This window comes from Equus asinus, chromosome 20 (genome assembly GCF_041296235.1).
Source record: "Equus asinus isolate D_3611 breed Donkey chromosome 20, EquAss-T2T_v2, whole genome shotgun sequence".
In the NCBI taxonomy this organism is placed as follows: domain Eukaryota; kingdom Metazoa; phylum Chordata; class Mammalia; order Perissodactyla; family Equidae; genus Equus; species Equus asinus.
Genome location: NC_091809.1, coordinates 22,989,463 through 23,004,648, shown reverse-complemented (window position 1 = coordinate 23,004,648; position 15,186 = coordinate 22,989,463). Strand labels below are relative to the sequence as shown.

At 43.5% G+C, this 15,186-nt stretch overlaps 1 protein-coding gene across 1 annotated transcript in view; it reads right to left on the bottom strand.

The window, feature by feature from the left end:
- The window catches only part of LOC106846587 (zinc finger protein 709-like), a 41,553-nt gene extending 26,629 nt beyond the window's left edge, over positions 1 to 14,924 (bottom strand). The window contains exon 1 of the mRNA XM_070492091.1: positions 14,549 to 14,924. Coding sequence (XP_070348192.1) covers positions 14,549 to 14,551 — 3 coding nt within the window. The 5' untranslated portion in view covers positions 14,552 to 14,924. The remainder of the gene's footprint in view (positions 1 to 14,548) is intronic.
- Positions 14,925 to 15,186: the final 262 nt, after the last annotated feature.

Genomic DNA, 15,186 nt, shown 5'->3' with positions numbered 1-15,186 from the left:
CTTTGACAAGACTAATAAAACTGATAAACATCTAGTCAAGATAACAAAAAAAGGAAGACAGAAGTTAGTAATATCAGAGAGGAAAGGACTGTGAAATGAAAATAAAAAAGGATTTGATAAAATCCAAAATCCACTTATAAGAAACCAGTAATAGAGGAGAACTTCCACTTCTTAAGAAAGAACATCTTTCTGAATCCTGTAGCTAAATTTATAACAATTGTTCCATATGGCATAACTGTCTCTGTTAAACGTCTGAAAGAATTCACAACTAACTAATTCTGTTAGTCCTGGAATTAACAGAATATACCAAGGTTGAAGAATACATGAGTCAACTGCTTTCCATATAGCCCCACACAAACAGAGTCAGGTGATCCTTGAAAAAGAAGGAAAGGCAATTCAAATAAAAAAGAAAGTCTTTTATTTGTTTTTGTTGTTGTTGGGTTTTTTTTTTTTAAGGAAGATTAGCCCTAAGCTAACTACTGCCAATCCTCCTCTTTTTGCTGAGGAAGACTGGCCCTGAGCTAACACCCATGCCCATCTTCCTCTACTTTATACATGGGGCGCCTACCACAGCATGGCTTTTGCCAAGTGGTGCCATGTCCGCACCCAGGATCTGAACTGGTGAACCCCGGGACGCCGAGAAGCAGAACGTGTGAACTTAACCGCTGCGCCACCAGGCCGGCCCCAAAGAAAGTCTTTTAAACAAACGTTGGTGGAAATAATGGATATCTATATGCAAACACACACACAAAAAATGTAGACATGGGGCTTACACTTTTCACAAAAATTAAGTCAAAACACATCACAGGTCTAAATGTGAAATGCCAAAAGAATAAACTCCAGGAAGAAAACATAGGAGGAAAGCTAGATGACCTTGGGTTTTGAAATGAATTTTTAGATACAAAACCAAAAAGCAAGGTCCACAAAAGAAAAACAAAAATTACTTCATTAAAATGGAAAACTCCTGCTCTGAGAAAGACAGCGTTAACAGAATAAAAGCAGAATTCACAGAATAAGAGAAAATCTTTTTAAAACACATATTGGATAAATGATTGGTATCTGAAATATCCAAAGAACTCTTAAAACTCAATGGTCACAGAACAAACCACTCAATTAAAAACTGGGCAAAAGATCTGCACAGAAAGCTTTCACTGAAGATACACAGATGGGAAATAAGTCATATAAAAACATGATCCACATCAAATGTCATTAGGAAATTGCAAACAAAACAACGAGGTATCATTCAACACTTATTAAATGGGGAAAATACAAAACAGAACACCAAATATTTGTGAAAATGCAAAACTACAGGTAATCCTCATTCACTGCTGGTGGAGATGGAATTTGGTGTGCCTACATTGGAAGACAGAAACTTCCTTTGAAAACAAAATACACCCTTGCTACACAGAGTAAGATCCAGCATCAAACTCCTTGGTATTTTCCCAAATGAGTTAAAACTTTATGTTAACACAAAACCTACACATGAATGTTTTTCGGAGCTTTATTCATAACTGGCAAGAGCTAGAGTTTTAAGCAAGCTGTCCTGCAATAGTCAAATAGAGAAAAACAATCGGTGGTCCGTCCATACAATGAAATACTGTTTAGTGATTAAAAAATGAGATATCAAGCCATGAAAACACATGGAGGAACTTTAAAAGCATATTGCCAAGGGAAAGAAGCCAATGTGACAAGGCTATGTAGTGTGTGATTCCAAGTATATGACACTCAGGAAAAGACAAACCATGAGCCACTAGAAAAACCTTGGTTGTGAAGGATTTGGGGTCGGGGGAGGGATGAGTCAATAGGTGGAGCACAGAGGAGTTTCAGGGAAGCGAAACTACACTCCATGACACAGAAATGATGGGGACACATCATTACACATTTGCCAAAACCCACACAGTGTGTAACACACAGAGTCAACGCTAATGTGCAGCATGCACTGTAATGCGTCAATATGGGTCAGAAACTATAACAAACGTCCCACAGTAATGCAAAATGAGAAAAATAATGCAAACTGTATGGATGTAGAGAGAAGGGTGATGTGGAAACTTTGTAAATCCTGATCAATTCTTCTGTAAACCTAAAATTGCTCTAAAAATACTTGAAGTTTTTCAAATAAAGAGATGGGGGGGCCAGCCCAGTGGCGCAGCAGTTAAGTGCACACGTTCCACTTCAGTGGCCTGGTGTTCGCCTGTTCGGATCCCAGGTGCGGACATGGCAACACTCGACAATCCATGCTGTGGTAGGCGTCCCACGTATAAAGTAGAGGAAGATGGGCACGGATGTTAGCTCAGGGCCAGCCTTTCTCCGCAAAAAAGAGGAGGATTGGCTGCAGTTAGCTCAGGGCTAATCTTCCTCAAAAAAAAACACAAAAACAAAAACAAACAACAACAAAAAATCAAATAAAGAGATGAAGAAGACTCATTATAATTCACCCCTGATGACTTAACAGGACATCTTTCATTCAACATATTTCAATAAGCCAGTCCGGTGCTCTAGGAGCCTGAGACCCATAGGGGAGGTGCAACTTCCTTCGAATGCCTTGTTGGGGAGCACAGCACTGTATCCTCTGAGAAGCACCATGGTCACTATCAGTAGTGTCAGAACTCCAAGGGGGATGACGAGTGTCCTCTTGAGTCCTTGTATTGTAGACCTAGTCAGGTACAGAACAAGTGCTACCTTGATTTCTATTTTGAGTATCTCTGAGTCAAGAGATTCCTAGAATTCCTTTACCACAAAGGGACATCTCTTGGACAATCATCCAAGAGGTTGTGAACACATGTAGATGAGGCCAATTTTGGGCCAGTAGTAAGATGACTGCCTGATATTTGCTTAGATTCTGTGATCCTTGGGTTTGGTTCATCATCAGGGATGTCCCAATTAAGGGATGAAGAGCAGCAACTCCACTGAGCTCCATCACATAACAATGTGTGTTGTCCTTAAAGACTTTGTACTGTCCAGTGCTGTGCATTCAGTTAATCCCAAGGAACTACCCAAGAAACCAAGGACTCTGGGACAGGGGTGACCTCATTCATCATCAAAGCATCTTTCAACGAACTGAAGACAGGTTATGCCCCTCCTGCAGGTGGCATACGCTGCAGGGCCAAAGTTAGGTCCATCATATCACAAGTAGGTGTGAGTAGCTGGGCTGAGCTGGCAGGGTGCCGTTTCCAGAGCCAAAGGCATAAAAGGTGCCTTGGTAGAGGGTCACATGCTCAGTGTTTGTGAGAGCCTCTATGTTCAACAGATGTCAGTACCTGGTGACAACAGCAGCTCTAATGGCATACAGTGTGGGATGTGGGGCAGTTTCTTGCATCAGAGGCCTATGGACAACTTAAGGCCCTCTGCCAGAGAGCCTCACATCACTGCCATCAGGGTCAGGGACCTCCTCCATGACAATGGCTTGCTTTATAGAGTGTAAAGGACCCAGGCTTAAGTGAGGTTTGAACTAATCCCTTTACTGGGCCAAACTCAGACTGTGGGTGTTGTCCACTATAACCCAGAGGGTCAGGATCTTTGTTCCAGTAGACACAAGGGTGGCAGCAGCAGTAGACTTACTTAGGGGTCCAGGTGAGCCCTGTGGAATCTTAACACCTACTGGCTGCATTTTCCTGTCTCTTCTCTTTCTGAAATAATTGCTCTTTAAGGAGTGATCATCTGACGGGCTCAGCTCATTCACAGAGCAGAATCATCCTCATAATCCCAGACTCCCCTAATGTAGAGGTGACCCCAGCCTCAGTCTTGCCTTCACTCTAAACACACAGATGGAGCCCACCTGAGACAGTGGACGCAGGAGCCCGTTGAGGGAGGCCTCATTCTCATATTCGTGGCATTTTTGTTTCTTTAGGTTGATATCAATTACCATCCGGGGTCACTTGCTTTCAACGTGAAGAACTCCTTCAGGAATCTCATAAGGCAGTTGGCTATTAATACATTTTCTCAATTTTTGTTAATCTGGCAAAGTATTTCATCTTTATGTTTTATGAGGTAGTTTTGGTGAATACAGAGTTCTTGGTTGGCAGGTTTTTTCTTTGAATCAGTTATCCTCTGCCTTCTGACCTCCCTTTCTCTGCTGAGACATCACTTGTTAATTTTACTGGGGTTTCCTGTAAGAGTTGGGTAATTTTTTCAATTGCTTTTTCTGCAGTATATAGTTCCTACTTTCCCGTATTTTTGCCTGTGTTGTACTTTTGATGGAAAGTAGACATTTTAGGTAATTTATTATAGAAACTCTGAGTACTGGTCCCCTTCCTATTGGGACTCTTTATTATTATTAGCTTGTTTCTTTGTTCAGTGACTGGGCAGAGTATCCTAGCTAAGTCCATGTCCTCCACACAGAGGGAAACTTCTGACTTAGCCCCTAGAGTTGGGCATGGCTTTGGCTGTGTCTGCTGTCCTGGGGCAGTGGCATGGGGGGCTCTCTTCCTCTTTCCTGGCCACAACCTATGCTTAAACTAGATTAACTGCTGGCTGATTGCTCTATTGTTTTCACCAACGTCCTGGGGGCATAAGTTGCTCTACCAAATACTCCAGTGAAATGCTGGCTCCTTTGTAGAAATCTCTCTGAAGTCAATGATTGATATTTGTTCTGACCCTTGGGAGTATCCTCCCAGTAGTCTAATTCACTGGTTCTTTCCAGAAAATGAGTCAGCCTACAGTCTTGCCTGTATCTTCATTAAATACACAAATCTACTGATCGCCTTTCACCTCATGCTTCACTTTCTTGAACTTTTCATGATCTTTTGCTGCCCAACTTAATTCCTTTGGGATGCAATCGAGAGCTTTGTGTTTTATGGCTGGCTTTGCCCCTGTGTTGAGGCAAAATCTCTGTGCCGGGATTCTGGAGCTGTGGTGGGAACAAGAGGAACCCTCTCTCTGGGTGACAATGCCATTCTAGGGGCTGGGTGATCAGTGCAGTGGAGAGACAGCAGCCAGAGTCCTCTTGATTGTCTCACGTTACAGCCACCTAATAAGCTGGGGAAAGAGCGGTCAGTGCCCAGCATTCTCAGCACAGCATGAGCACAGCAGAGCCTCTGCACCATGAGGAGGGGCTGGGGCAAGAAGGGGTCCCCACATTTCACAGGAACCAACGAGGGACTGAAATTCAGAAACAGGTAGCTGCGGGCAGATGGGTAATGTTGAAGCCCTGCTGCTCCTGGGGAAAAGCCCTGCTTCTGGAAGCTTAGGGAGGGAGAACCTTGTCTTCTGGTTTGGGGGGCAGCACTATGGAGAGGAGGGCTCACTTGCTGAGCTGAGAGCAGGGAGGGAGCAGACATGGTTCAAATCCCACACAATCTCCCTTTTCTCACTGAATTTCTATGGATTTCCTGGATTACATGTTTCTCATTCACTGTTTGCCTCTAGGATAATTTCCAGAGGCTTCATATGGTTGTTTTTTTTTGTTTTTGTTTTTTAAAGATTTTATTTTTTCCTTTTTCTCCCCAAAGCCCCCGGTACATAGTTGCATGTTCTTAGCTGTGGGTCCTTCTAGTTGTGGCATGTGGGACGCCGCCTCAGCGTGGCTCGACAAGCAGTGCCATGTCCCCGCCCAGGATTCGAACCAATGAAACACTGGGCTGCCTGCAGCAGAGCATGCGAACTTAACCACTCGGCCACGGGGCCAGCCCCCATATGGTTGTTTTAAAATAATTTTCACCAGTTTCACTAGAGAGCGAGTCAGCGGAGCTCCTCATATTATTAAACCCCCCTAGAGCATTTAATACACTGCCCCTTTCAGCAAACCCCCTCCAGATTGATACACAATGGCACTACAGGCTGTAATATCACTTGTCACTTTATGGAGAAACAGAATTGAGAAAATTAAGTTTTTACAGTTTTTAAAAATATATTGCACAATTCAAAAAGTTATTTAGAGGATTAACACATACAGCTGTGGCTTCCCATTCAAAATACATTAGTCATTTGATTATAAACTACTACTAAAAAAGGAAATGACAGGCCCCAGATGGAGTCACTTTAGCCAGTCACACATCACCAAACTGGGGCTTAATACCTAACTTAACTTCAATTTCAACCTGCCCCAGGAATGCAGTCTTAACTGGTCATTCTGGGATTCTCTGATCAGCATCAGTGAGGCAATCTGCCACATGGGCCTCTCCAGCCCCAAAGGAAGATGAGGTCATGCACCTAATAAGTCCCTTGTGTCCCCAAAGGGAGGTAACCTATAATAACCCTTTTTTCTGTTTATGACTTCCTGCTCCCTGCCATGAAAACCTTTCCCTTTCTGTAGCCCTTTGGAGCGCCTCTCTACTTGCTAAGATGGGATGCTGACCGACTGAGGAATGGCTTGATAACACCAATTACATCTTTAAAATCTACCTGGTTGAATTTTTGTTATTTCAGATTTGTGCCAGCAACAGGATCCAAAGTGAACTGCTGACAGCTTTTGGGGACAATGAGAAACACAGGCAAGGGGTCTGAAATCCCTTCTGAGTACTCTTTGTCACAATTTTTGAGGGCCATAGATAAGTGCTGTCTTGCTTCTGAGCTCCACTGTCTTGCCAAAACCTCCCAATCTAAGTGGCTTTCCAGTCAGTTCTCCATTTGTCTGGAACCACTAGTTTCACACTGGGAACTATTGGTAGTTCAGACCACAATTCCCCATTTGATTGGAATTCCCAGTTCTTGGTTCTGTCCCCAGATTTAACCTGGGAAACTGCTCATGACAGCTGCAGTTTCCCATCTGTTTGGCATCAGCCCACAGTCCCTATTTGTTGAGGTCCATTGGTTCAATCTATTCCCCACTCCCAAGTGCCACACTGGGAATCAATGGTGTGCACAGGGCCTTTTCTTGGCCAGTCCACAGCAGCATCTTTTGGTTACTGCTGGTATGTTAAGGTGCGCATGTTTGCTTTTCTTGTTTTACGTAAATAAAGGCTATTGCTAAAGAGGGTCTCAGAGACCAAAATGTGCAAAAATTGGTAGGCATGGATGGGGCATTTAAAGGCTGTTAGAGTGCTCACCACCTAACTCAAAGGCTTCCATGTTAGGATAAGCTGGTCAGGGAATGGGTCAGACTGACTCTAGGTCCCCTACCAACCTCAAGGAAATTTCTGTGCAATGAGGGGCACTGTGAAACATCACACAATCTCCAGCCCAGCTGCACATCCCATTGAGTATTAGTTTGTCTCCCAGAGGCCCAAAGGCTTAGCTAAAAGAAACAGAAGCCTTAAAATCTAGAGTTAAGTGCATTACCTTTGGATACACCTGCTTATTTTATATCTAAGAACTATGGTCCCAAAAACTATAAATCTCTACCAAAATGGCACAATCTTACTAAGATTTTTGTGTCCTGAGAGCTTGGCTCGGTAATCTTCAGGTTGGGGCCCACAAAACAAGGCTGGATAGAAGTTTGAGTTGCACCCCATGTGCAGCTAGATAAGTCTGGCCAGAAACGTGGGTGATGCTCCATTTACAGCTAAGGGTCCCACCGAACTGCTGTCAGCTCTCAGGAAATAACAGCGGCTATTATGAGGAATATTCCAATTAGACAACATCATTTAAGAATGCACTTGAAAATGAATACTGAAAATTCCAAAAGAGGCTTCAATCAAAGTTTCATTACAAAAACTTAATGAAAAATTAAAGATGTAAGAGGTAACTAAAATGAAATTATGTGACCATAAACAAAAGTTCACCAACTTAATGACCTGACAAAACCCCCCATATCTACCTTCAAAGGTGGGCCCCCATAGAGACACCTCTCAAAGGTGACAGGACTCCGAGGGATTTTTTTGGTAAATTACTTTATTTCCTGAAAGAGCCAACAGAAACTATAATTAAAATTAAGTGAAAAAACTTGCCAAATTGTGGTAAATACCAGAGCTACACCCTCTACTTTAAACCCTGCTTGGAGCCTATAGATGGAATCCTGGGAGAATGGGCAAAAGCTGGCTTTGGGTGAGAATTCTTACAGAGCCAGCTCTCCTGGATCACTGGCTGAAGGGCCCAGGCAAGAGACTGAAATAAAACTCCATACTGTCCCTTCCTTTCCACATCCAAACCAACTGGTTATTGATCCTTTCTCTCGCAAAGACAACTAGTGCCTTCTTGTTTCTCTTGTCTTATGTCCTAAAACCTGGCTTGGCTTTCTGCCTCCCTGGGACATGCAAGTTGTCACTTCTTTCTTTGGGCTACCTTTGGGAGTGAGTCTGGATCTTGTGAAGATAATATATTATGCACCCTTCTTGGGGATGCCTCATGGGTCCAAGACATTGTTCAGCATTGCCAGAAGTATTCACTGCTTGTCTGGGATTGTCCTAGCTCCAACCTGACAGGATATTCCAAAGGATTTCATAGTTTAATAACCAGAAATTTGGCCAAATTCAAGGCTGATATTCAGAGCTTGATAGAAAGAAGATTTGCCTTCTCCTCTAAGCTAATGTCCCCAGAGAGAAAGAAAAACACTGCAACGTTGGTAGTAGGGTGTGTCAGTCCTTTAGCATCCAGGCTACAACCCAACTCTTTGAGGAACTGAGAGCAACTGTCCTGATCTCACAAATCCTTACAGAACTAGAAATGCAGCTCCAGAGGAGTTAAAATTCCTCTTACCAATCCCAAAACCTGCCCTATCCATCTCCAAAGGCTTATAAATGATTGGCCTTAGAAAATCAAAGTCCTTCCTGGACAAATTTGCATCCCTTCCCTGTGCCTCTGAGACGTAAATGTGAAAGTGTGAACTTCAGGGAGGTCATTCTTATCAGAAGAAACATAAGAGGGGAAACGTTATTTGAAACACGAGCAAATAATCTTTTTTAGAATTTCTCAACAGATATTGGTGAAACGCTTTAGCCTTCTGAGCAGGTAAACTTAACTTATTCCATCTACCAGAAACACAACCTAGATGCAACTTCTTAATAATGAGTTTTACATTATCGTACCTGTCTCATGGCTAAAAATTTTCTTTTTGAGGAAGATTAGCCATGAGCTAACATCTGCCACGAATCCTCCTCTTTCTGCTGAGGAAGACTGGCCCTGAGCTAACATCCGTGCCCATCTTCCTCTACTTTATATGTGGGATGCCTACCACAGCATGGCTTGCCAAGTGGTGCCATGTCCGCACCCGGGATCCAAACTGGTGAACCCCGGGCCGCTGAAGCGGAAATGTGTGAACTTAACCACTGCACCACCTGGCCAGCTCATAAAATTTTTAAATGAAAACTATAAAGTCTCCTATTTTCTTTGGCCTGTACATTTTGTAGATATGTGGTATTTTTCCACCTGTGGATGGTATTACTAAAATTAATTTGTAAAAGAGTTCTATTTAATTGGCTTTAAAAAACAAGCACTTAGTATTCATAAAATTCTCAAAAATATAATAGAAGTTAACCCAAATGCTTTTCAGGTACACATGATCTGGTAAATATTCGGTATTCAAGTTAGTTTAAGTTTGTTGATTTAATTAAAATAGACATGTCTTAACAATTACCAACATTGAATATAATGCATTGTATTCCATCTGGGTTTATAAATCAAATGAATTCATGTTATCTCTTACAAAATTTGTCAGCAAGAAAACTTAGTTTGGGATGAAGGTTAACTTTGTCTAATGTCCAATGAAGTTTTTGTGGGTGATCTATACGTTGTTGTTAAGAACAAGCAAATTAAACAGACGTAAGTAAGATAAAATGTTCCAACTGTACTTTAAATAGTGTTCCTGACACTTTTGGTAACCCGTAACTTTAAAGTTTTGCTGAATTAACTTAAATGATGAATCAAATTCATTGAATAACCAAACCATTTCCAAATAAGGACAAAATACTAAAACATTAATTACTGGAAATGGGTTTATCACTTTTTGCTTCCTTCTATGGAGGAATTAAAGACTTTTGCATCTATTAGTAAACATGACTTGCGCGATGCTGAAAAATTTACTATGAGGAAATACATGTTTCTAGATATTATAAAAAGTACTTATAAGTCTTCAATCTACAGAATGTTAATATAAAAGTTCACAATTGCTTGCTTCTTAGTTTTCACTAGAAGTTAAAATTTTAAGGGTTAAAATTTCTAACTTATATAATTAAAATGACTAAAAATAACAAAGAAAAGGAATTTTATGTGTGGTCAGGGCTGACTAATATTGGAATAAGTTTAACTAAGTAAATGAGTTTTAAGATAAAAGTAAGCTGCTGCAAAATGAGTATTTTTTTCTCTGTTAAAAGGATAATGTTTTCTTGGTCTGTTCTTGATAATCAGAGATTACAAAAGGTTTATTTCTTTTCCTTTTTAAGTATTCTGTCTAGAGAAAAAAAAGGTCCTGTGTCGGGGCCAGCCCAGTGGCACAGCGGTTAAGTGCCCACGTTCTGCTTCAGTGGCCCAGGGTTTGCCAGTTTGGATCCCAGGTACAGATGTGGCACTGCTTGGCAAGCCATGCTGTGGCAGGCATCCCACGTATAAAGTAGAGGAAGCTGGGCATGGGTGTCAGCTCAGGGCCAGTCTTCCTCTGCAAAAAGAGGAGGATTGGCAGCAGATGTTAGCTCAGGGCTAATCTTCCTCAAAAAAAAAAAAAAGCAAGAAAAAAGAATGAAAAGATGGCCAACTTAAAGATTGTAAACCTAAAGCTTTGACCTGTGAATGTCACAGCTGTTAAGCAAAACCATCATGACCTCTGGATGCCATCCAAAGGAACAACAGAAACATAATTTCACAGTGGTAGCTGAGTGGTGCTAATGCCTTAAACATTGATCAGAAGTCCCAGTTAAGCTGAGAGCCTGATCACAAAGGGGAAAATTGTAAAAAACGAAACCATAGGCCCAAGATGAAGTCACTTTTGCTAAACTCATGTCACCAAACCAGAGCTTAATACCTACCCTACCTGCAGCTTCACCCTTCCCCAGGACTGCAGTCTAACCCATCAGTCTATGAGTTTCTGGTCAGCACCAATGAGGCAATCTGCCACACGGGGCTCTCCATCCCCCAAAGGAAGATGAGGTCACCCACCTAAGAAGTTCCTTGTGTCCCCAAAGGGAGCTAACCTTGCCTAAAATAATCCTTTTTTCTGTTTATGACTTCCGTGTCCTCCCTTTAAAACCTTTCCCTTTCTGCAGCCCTTTGGCGCTCCTCTCTACTTGCTAGATGGGATGCTGCCCAATTGAGGAATTGCTTCGTAAAGCCAATTAGATCTTTAATTTTACTCGGTTGAATTTTTGTCATTCAACACTATTAAAAATAAAATGTGGTTCCTACATTTTTTTGTTTGTTTATCACGAATTCTTTACTGTGAATATTAAGTTTCAAAAGCTCAGCCTGAGATTCAAGTGAGCCTGAAGCCTGGCCCTAGCATGACCTTTAGCATTGTCCCCATGCTCATGTAGATAACAACGTCATTCATTTCTTCTAAGTCTTTTTAGCATTTACAGAAAAAGAAGGAACTTCAAGTATGTATTTTTTTCTTCCCTTTGATATGCAAAGGTCACGTGGTTTACACTGTGAAATGTGCTTTGCTCTCTTGTTCACGTAAACATAAATCCTGCACCTATTTTCATATCAATGTGGTGTGCCACCAGCACGTGATGGAGAACACTGCAGAGCTGCTGCTGCTGTCCCTAACCAGGCCGTCCCAGATCAAAGATGGGGCCCAGCGGTCAGCAGGATCAGTCAAACTCCAGGCAGTCATGCTAGAGGACGCCCTGGCCAACAGTCCACCTCTTTACATTTTTAGACTTTTACCTTAATGCCAATGATCTAGCTGCCTGGCAACAAGAACATCAACTGTTTATCCAAGGTTACCCTTTTGGGAGAAAGCACTCTGGGGGAATCTTGCTCATAACTACTCAAATACATAAGAATGTCACGCGTCTCTGTACGTACTAAATACAAAAGAATGTCACACAAGTTTCTGCGTGTACTAAAAATCAAACCACAGAGCCTCACTTCAACTCTCAGGCTGTTAAATTAGTTACAATTTCCAAAAACCCTACTGACACCTCAGCTGCACTCAGAAGCAGAGAAAACAAACACCGGGGTGGGGAGGCAGGCTCTGGAGCATCGAGACAATGAGGTATCAAGACGTCAAGACACAGTAATGATACCCAGTATGCTACAGACTGCTAAAAGTGTTGATACTATTCTGTGCAAGTATAGCACTATACTATACACTACAAAACTAATTACACACTAGTTATATAATATATCCCACTTATATATCATATAAACTAATTATGTATAGTAGTAAACTATATGCAAATAAGGCAATAATGCACATGCTCCCTCTCTCAGGCTTCCATTCCCACAATGAGGAAACTCAGCTGGATTCAGTTTAACATTCTGACCCAAATTGTTATTGCTCAAGGAGGGGGGGCTGTCTGCCCACCACAAAACATGCCAACAGTCAAGAGGAAATGTGGGAGGAGAGAAAGGACCTTTTATTACAGCTTGCTAGCAAGGAGGAAGATGGCCAACTAACGTCCCAAAGAACCATCTCACAGAACAAAGACTACAGGCCAGTTATATAGGGGGCTGGTCTCTTGGTGGGGGAGGCACCTCATCTCTGGGCGGAGGCAGACATCAGGTCTCAGTTCCTGACAGTTTTTTGTTTTCCTGGATATGCATCAGAGACCGGAGCAATGCCCTATATACCCTATATATATCTTTCAGTTGTCATTGATCAGCGTAGACTCTCTGCCTGGGGGGTCATCCCATTTCTAAGTAACTCAAAACAATAAAGTTATCAAATTATAGCAGCTGGGAGGGGCCATAAAATGTACAGAGCATGTCCGGGTTAGTAAATGAGAGGTCATTCAAAGTTACAATATGGTTTGTTTTCTACAATATGGCTTCCCTCATGCCAACCTTGTGTTGAGCCAGTATCAAGATGATTTCCCAAATTAATGGACTCTAATCCAGGACACAGAACTGACTTTCACAGACTTTCTCAATGTAAACAAATTGCATTCTGAGTGCACCTACACTGTGGATGCAAAACTCCAACTTATTTCTAGAGGGAGGCCCAGGGAAACCACAGTTATAATCTCAGAAAGGGCGTCACTCCCCACCCCATGAGCACGTGCACCCCCAGCTTTCCAGGGCTCTGCAGCTCCTCTCAGGATAAAGGCTCCTTCCATGGGGGTGTGAGCAGTAGGACACCTGCAGGGGAGGCTCCCCAGGAAAAACAACTCGGTCTTCAAGTCCTTCCCTCTGCAGGCTCAAGGGGGCCTTAGCTTAGATTCATGGCCCTCAGTCCTCTGCTTCCACTGGAGTTTTCTGGACCATCATTGATATTTTAAATACACAAACCCAGTGTTTGAACCATCCAGCTTAAACACTCAAACCAGTCGTTATGTGGAAATGAGGGAAGAAAATTGTATGGCATTTTGCTGGCTCAACAAGAAACCCTACAATAATGTATTGCATTCTAGGGGGGAAAAAGATGCTAAGGTAGTATTATTTTCATGACAAGTGTTCATACATGAACACTTCAGGTCTGCAAGTCTAAGCCCTGGAAATCTACTTGAACTCACCCAAAATAAAAGAACAGACCTCACAATATAACTACCTACCACGGCAGGAAAAAAGGGAAAGAAGAAATTAGCGAATGCAACGTAAAACTGGAATCTTTCATTTTTTCTGAAACTGACCTGTTTCTTGCCTCTTCAGAAATATTTTATATTGTTTCAGGTCATATTGATTAAATAAATTTTTATTCATTTGGAAAACGGAGACTAAAATAAAGTGAATAAATCTTTTAAAGGTGACTAACTTAGGTAAGGACAGCATGGACAGGACATATCATCCAAAAAGTTTCTCAAGAGGAACTTCCACCCAAAGGACTTCCCAAAAGATGTCTGTGCCCAGAAAGATCCTGGTGGGGGAGGCACAAGGATTTCATACAATGTAGTTTCACACAGTTATAGGCTACTTTTCACTCATGGAAAACATCCACACACACAAAATAAATCTTTTTAAAAACAGCCATCCATTGACTGCGAGGAAATGATAACGAAAACATTGGGTCTGTTTCAAACCCACCAGTAGCACAAATAGTTGATAATAATGCTGTGAATCGGAGTCAGGAACTTGGCGTTTGGGAATGCTGGGAGAGACTGGGAATTCAGGCATCTGTTGCCAGCCCCAGAAAGATCTAGACTGGGGGACAGGGTCATGGTTTGAGACTCTGCTTCCCAAATATATGGAAAATTGACAAGAAAAGAAGTGCCCTCCAAGGAGAAAGGAGGCCCTAGGGACCCACAGACCGCAGCCCCTCCGCGCACGGACCCCGGACACCGAGGCCCGACTGTCCTGCGGGCCCTCCCGCGGGCCCCGCACCGTCTGGGACACACGGGGCTGTGGGCGCACAGCGGCCCAGAGACGCTCCGGCCCCAGTCGCCGCGCGCAGGGACCACAGGACGCCCGGGCCCGGCTGCCCGCCCCGCCCCCACGCTGCGGCCGGAGGGGCCTGAGGGCCGAGCGGCGCCACCGCGGACTCGGGGCCGCAGACCCCGGAGAGGACCGCGGGAGGCCGGGCCCGCCCCGCCGCTTCCCACCAGCCCCTCCTCCACGCGTCCTCATCCCGGGGCTGCACACTCACCATTTCTAGGGCTCCTGGGTCCCCTGAGTCCTTCCTACGACCCCCACGGCCAGTGCAGGTCACAGCTGTCAGGGGCTGCGGCAGCGCCACCAGGGACCGTTAACGGCAGGAACGGGAAGGGAAGTCCATGTTGGGCCAGACACTCTTCCTCAAAATCCTGACTGCGGACCGAAAATCTCACCAATTCTAGGTTTCCTGGACCCCTTGGCATCCCTCCTATGACTCCCGAGGTTGGTACAGGTCACAATTCGACAGAACAGGCGGCAGAGCCACGTAAAGCCCCTAATGGCGGGGGAACGGTGTCCCCAGCGCGGCTGGAGCAGCAGCAACTTCCGGGTGGTTGGATAGCTTCGCCCCACCCACCTGCCCCGGCGCCGCCTCTGATTGGACAGTTCGAAAGACTCGCCCCCTTGTCTCTGACTGACAGCTCCTGAGTTTAGGTGTCTGAGCAGAATGCCGGTCAGAACTCTTCCTCTGCACGGATATTTGCCTTGAGAGGTGGTGTTGGGAGGGGACTCCTGGAACTGCGATCCTTCTTTATACACACAAAACTGAAGATCACCTCACCGTATACAATAGTCTCTCTCCATTTTGATCTTTGTTGACAACTGGAGTCTGACATAGTTTTGCCAAATAGG